This window comes from Bison bison, unplaced genomic scaffold (genome assembly GCF_000754665.1).
Source record: "Bison bison bison isolate TAMUID 2011002044 unplaced genomic scaffold, Bison_UMD1.0 scf7180017864471, whole genome shotgun sequence".
Classification (NCBI taxonomy): domain Eukaryota; kingdom Metazoa; phylum Chordata; class Mammalia; order Artiodactyla; family Bovidae; genus Bison; species Bison bison.
In genome coordinates this window covers 28,916,217-28,922,396 of record NW_011495032.1, presented here as the reverse complement: position 1 = coordinate 28,922,396, position 6,180 = coordinate 28,916,217, and the positions used below count along the sequence as shown (strand labels likewise).

The following is a 6,180-nucleotide window of genomic DNA, read 5'->3' as shown; positions in this document are numbered from 1 at the left end:
CAGGTCTGACTCTGTGCGACCCCATAGATGGCAGCCCACCAGGCTCCCCCGTCCCTGGGATTCTCCAGGCAAGAACACTGGAGTGGGTTGCCATTTCCTTCTCCAATGCATGAAAGTGAAAAGTGAAAGTGAAGTTGCTCAGTCGTGTCCGACTCTTCTCGACCCCATGGACTGCAGCCTACCAGGCTCCTCTGTCCATGGGATTTTCCAGACAAGAGTACTGGAGTGGGTTGCCATTGCCTTCAACACAGTAGGGAAGGTAACACAAAACTGAGCCAAGGAGATGACTTTCATCTTCCCCCAGACCCTGTGCTGTCCATAATGTACCTGTTTCATCCCTTCCCAACTGCAAGAGAAAAGAAACCTAAAAAAGTAGGATTCAAGGCAAGTATTTTTACTAAAGGCAAGTTTCAGGAAAAGATATGAAGGGGAGCAGAATATACTATCCCAAAATATGCCTCTTTGGCATAAACATTATTTTAGGCTGGTTATTTTTAAGAAACAGCAGACACAGGAGAAGCTCTGTAAACCAAGCAGAAGTTACTCTTTTGTAAGAGACATTTGTATGTATAAGAAATCTCTATTTATAAGGTGTTTCCCTCTCCACACCAGAAAGAGGATGCTCAAAGCCGCCAGAAACACTTAATCAACGTAAAAGGCAACGATTTAAACCTGCATACAATCTTACCCTCGTTTACTGTGCTTTTCCTGACAGCCTCCCATCAGTGGCTCCCCAGTTCCCAACAGCTGATCTTTAGCAGGACAGTTATTTAAGCTGATGGCTGGGCCATTTCAAAGTTACTCAGTTTTCTTCAGTCTCTCCCATGCACACAGAAGACATACACATTATTAAACACAACCATTAACTATTGATATTATAGTGTTATGGTGTTCAACTTCTATTTTTCTCCTATTAACCTGTCTTTAATTACAGGGTGTGTCTCAGCCGAGAATCTTGAAAAGTAGAAGAAAAATTATTTTTCTTCTTCCACAGATTCATTAACTTTCTCAGAAATAGATCTCATAGGATTATCTATTAATTAATTAATTTGTCTAAATGGATTTTCTTTTTAAAATGTATATTTTATCAATAAACTGAATGAATGGTTATAAAATGCTTGTGTTTAGTAATCATAAATTCCATTTATACTTATAAAAGTCTCTACAAGTAAAGAAAAGTCTTGATAACACAGCAAAACTATGTTTCCAATTCAGACCCTAGTACTTCCACATGGTGGTAAACTAACTTTCTAGTTAGTAAAAAAAAAATTACAATAAATCATCAGAAAATAATGCTGTCTCTAAAAACACTTGAATTGGGGTAAGTTCCAAAAATCAAGGAATATTACTACTTAGGTCTAAGGCAACCAAGTTTCCAGTCCGCCCTGAACCATCTAGGTTTATGCCAATTATCCTGGCATAATTATTAGGTGTACCTATTTTCACTCTCAAAAAATGTCACAGTTTGGACAGTGAGTTATACAAAGCCCTATCTAGAGATAAAAAGATTCCTAAACGATCTTTGACAGAGAAAACTTTAAGATTTTCAAAAACACTAGTGTTAACAGCGGTGCTTTGCACAGTCTGCTTTTAAACTTACTGATTTTGAAAGAGTTAACAAACATTTTAACTTTCACAGCTGTAAAGTAGTAGCACCTGGTCAACTCCAAATATTTAGGAAGTAAATACGGAGCTCTGTCTTGCAATCTATATCTGGAAATCTCCCTCTCCACCTCTATGCCCCAATCTAGGGACCCAGGAGAATGGCACAGTGATTCAGCATTTCTAAGGCATTCATTAAAATGTGCTTGAGTGCAATGAAATCAGGGGAGAAAAAAAGGTGCAAAACACACAGATATTAAAATCAAAACTTTTTTTATAAAAGCAAAAATAAGGAAATTGTATACTTTCTCTCTTACTGAAGCACTTGGAAAGCTGCTGAATTGACATGCATCTCCCATCACTATGTTAGGTAAGTCAGCCAAAGATCTAGCAGAAAGCATATGGAACACTGTCAACGAGTTCGAGAGAAGCTTCAAAACAGAAGCACAGGGGAAATCACAGGACACAAAGGGAAATTTCAGCGAAACCCCCATACAGGAAGAACACTGCTTACACCTGTCCAAGAGCACTGTTTGGAATCTTGCTGATTTCGTTTTTGCATCTCCTGGAAGACAGACCATGTCTTGTTCATCCTTGTTCTCCTTATCTCTTATCTCTGAATCTTTAGCATACTACTTTGCACATGAGAACAGTCCAACAAATACTTGTTGAGTCAAACTAATAAGTAGAAAAATGTTTTCAAATGTAGTTTTTGCATAAACATTTGTTTTGAAGATAGAAGAAACTCAACCACTAAGGGCCGTGGAAATAGAGGTAACATCCTTCCAAAAGCAAGTATGTGCCCCACAGTGAGAAATCTACTCCCCTGCATGTGTGCATGAGTGCATGCATGCTAAGTTGCTTCAGTCATGTCTTTGTGACTCTTTGTGACCCTACGGACCCTATGGAGCCTGCTAGGTTCCTCTGTCCATAGGATTCTCCAGGCAAGAATACTGGAGCAGGTTGCCATGCCCTCCTCCAGGGGATCTTCCCAACCCAGGGATCGAACCTGCATCTCTTCGTCTCCTGCATTGGCAGGTGGGTCCTTTACCACTAGAGCCATCTGGGAAACCCATTCCTCTATATGAGTGGTGGGTAAAGCTTTCACAACCTCATTATCATAAAACTTCTGATATATTGTAGTCAAACCAAGTCCCACCAAACAAAGCAATCACATAACATTAGGCTAGAAGACAGGAGTCAGCCATAGCCAACAATACCTGAGTTGTCAAAAAAAAAAAAATTCCCCTAAAGTTTCCTTCCTCTCAATTCAAGAGAACTTCTTTAAAATAGACTTTCAGTCCTTTTTTTTTTTTCTTTCTCCAGCACCCTATGCAAAAGGCACTGGTGAGTTTGAGAACTTGTCACCAAACCATAGAAGATCTTATTAATTAGTAGGAAAACCATAAAACTGGCCTCAGTGTCTTTATCAAGAGGAACTTTTTCTTCCTTGAAGACTCACCCACTCCTCCTACCAACAAAACAAATGGGTAGACAAGATCCAGGAGTCAACCCATTAAGTTACATACAAGCAGCTGGGAAAAGGGCTGTGAGTATCGAGACCCCTGCACCTCAGCTAAGGTGGGGAGCAGCCACTTCACAACAACATGAAGGAAAGTTAACTTCTCCAGTAACATCTTATATGAAGGAAGCATTTTCTCAGAAACCTGACCTGTACATATTAAACATTCAGGTCCCCTGAATTTTATACTGGTGGTTTTACAGTCACGAAAAGTCATCTGATGGCCTTAAATGTCTAACTCCCCGTTTGGAAAATGGGAATAAATACTGTTACCTATATTTTAGAAAACTAAGGAAAGTAATGATGCAAACCATCTACTTTCCTTAAGTTCCAGATGTTTAGAAAATGACTGCTCTTCTCAACTGAACAGGTATAATCTGCAGGCATTCAGAACCACTTCCCCCAAAATGTGTCACTTCTGCATCAGGATTATTTTGAGCTAAAGGTGCAATCAAGACCCTGCAAGTTCAAGAGAAGTCACTGCTCCACCCTTAACGACTCAAAAGAATTTAAATTGAGGACTTTTCCCAGAAAAGATTTATTACCAGAGATAAATTTTAGCTAAGTGGCCCCATCTATATGGCCAGCAAACATCTAATTACCAACCATCCACTCTTTTTATCATTTTATGAATTACCCTCCTGTCCCTGGAAGCGCCAGGGCCCTATGCCATTCCTTAGCTTAAGATGGTGTATATGCCTCATTTTATCTTTCCATCTCTGACCCTCTCAGGTATGCAGGGGCCTCAGGCCCTCACATGTATACATATGAAAGTAAATTTCATTTTTTCTTGTTAATCTAACTCATGTCAACTTAATATTTGGACCAGCTAGAAGAACCTAGAAAGCTAGAAGAAAGTTTTCTTCCTTCCCGACAAGTCCAAAGTAAAATATTTAACACAGAAACTCTATTTTCTGTTGTTAATAAAGAAAAAGGTACTGATAATCCATTATGGAAATCTGCTTGGGGTCCAAAATATTATTAACTCAAATAATGACTAGTAAGCAGGAAAAAAAAAGATCCCTTAAACTCTTTGGATATTATGCACCTTCATCTTCCACTGAATGCTTTTTTTAAAAAAATCAGTGACACTTTCTGAACCAAAGTAAAGCAACTGCTCACAATGAACAAGACAGATAAAGTCTTGAAAGAACTGGTCTCTGAGTTATATAAATTGTTTGTTTATATTCACCATAATCCTTCAATATGTCATATTATTTACCTACTTTTCATATAACCGAAAAAAAAAAAAGTATTGACTAACTAAAAAAAGAGGTTGTTTAAACTTAATGACTCGATTTCTAAGTGAAAGTGTAGATGCGGAATCTATGGCCCAACAGCTTCTTATAGCAATTTTCTGGGTGCAGACTGAAAGCAGTTTTCATCATGGGAGGTAGAATACTGCACCCTTACATAAAGCCTCACAGATAAAAGTCAGGACTGTCAACATATTGGTTTAACTACTGTTCAGTGTTCATGTACCTACAAGAAAAATGGACCACATTTCAGCTGTTAAACTTATATGGCCTTAAGAAAATTCCAATTCCAGTTGAGAGTCAGAAAGGAAAGAGAAACAGCAACCCCATCCAAGTAGATTCCAGGTGAATTCCCTTCAGCTTCTCCCCTACCATTAATTGGTTTCCTAATAAAATGCTGCAGTAAAATTTGTAAAATCAGATTCTAGCAGAAAATCAAATCCAAGGACAACTCTTCACAGCAGCCACTTTTGCATACCCAGCCCCTGCCTACCTTGTTATGTTTTTGCTGGTGTCTTGCCTTTGTGTCAAGAATATGGTAAGGGCTCTCCGAGTCTTGGTTGATGTAATATATGAGTCTTGAAGGCAGGGTGATTTCTTTCTGCATTGCATGGCTGGAACTGCTATTACTGCTGCTATTCTGTTGCAATGTGTTGTTCTCATCTGCCAGGACTCCCAATTTTTTTCCTGCAGTTTCATTCCAATAGGGAGCTGGGGTGAGGCGGGGAGGACACAAACATACACAAACACACAAGTACCCTATCAATACATAAGTACTACAATGCATCTTTTCCATTAATTGCAAAAACAAAGTTTTCTACTTAAAAGCATGTAAGGAGGAAAGCAAGTTATTGCAGCAATGAATGGCCTGGATAGGTTAACAGCCAATAAGGCATATACAACAATGTACTGTTTATCGTCTTAAATCTATACGTCTAAATATGGGGGTGGGGGAGAATGGACTTGAAGGTAGGGTCATTAAACAAACATGCTCAGTGGTTCTTGACCCTCATCTCCACCCCTTCGGCTTCTGCAGAAGCTCAAAGGGACTCCGACTAGCAGTATCCCACCTGAGAGCTAAGAACACTCCTAAGATAACTTGAGTGTTGACTTCATGAACACTGAATGTTAATTGATTCATTAAACAAAATAGACAATTCCTTTTTCTTTTAACTTTGAGATGAGCAAAAATCCTTTGCCAGAGAGGGATGCAGAGGCTGGCAGCTTTCCAATTTCATTTTCCTGCTATGGCCAGGTTTCTGCTCTCACTGATTTTCCGTCATCAATGTATTGAATATTACATTATCTTAATTGTTCATGATAATAATAAGTATTTTGAGAAATCACAAGCCAAAGGTTTAGAGCCCCGGTTTCCCTCCCCCACCTATAATTCCAACAGCAGTGAATAAACCCACTAGGCAATCTAAAAAGATACATTAGCACTGTTCTCATCACATCTACCCGCATTCGCGGTCAGGCTCCACCACCCGAGGAAAAAAAACTTGCTCCCTCTCTACATCTCCCGTCCATCCGTCTCCCTAAGTTGCACAGAAATCAATTAGGGACCCCGCATCCACTAAATACCTTCCGGCAGCAATTTAGTGACTGCAACAAAAAATGGACTTCAAAAAGTGAACTGGGGTGAACGCGGGTTTGAGAATGAGAGAGGTGCACAGGCAGGGAGGCTTGGAAAGGCCGAGCCCTGGACGTGTCCGGAGCGCACGGTCCCGCGCGCCCTTCGCTTTCTTCTGCAGGGCCCGTTGGGCAAGGCAATGCAAAGGGCACCGGGGCCATACCCAC

At 40.0% G+C, this 6,180-nt stretch overlaps 1 protein-coding gene across 1 annotated transcript in view; it reads right to left on the bottom strand.

Moving 5' to 3' along the window:
- The window catches only part of ADAM23 (ADAM metallopeptidase domain 23), a 199,153-nt gene that overhangs the window by 190,347 nt on the left and 2,626 nt on the right, over positions 1 to 6,180 (bottom strand). The window contains exon 3 of the mRNA XM_010861278.1: positions 4,874 to 5,091. Coding sequence (XP_010859580.1) covers positions 4,874 to 5,091 — 218 coding nt within the window. The remainder of the gene's footprint in view (positions 1 to 4,873; positions 5,092 to 6,180) is intronic.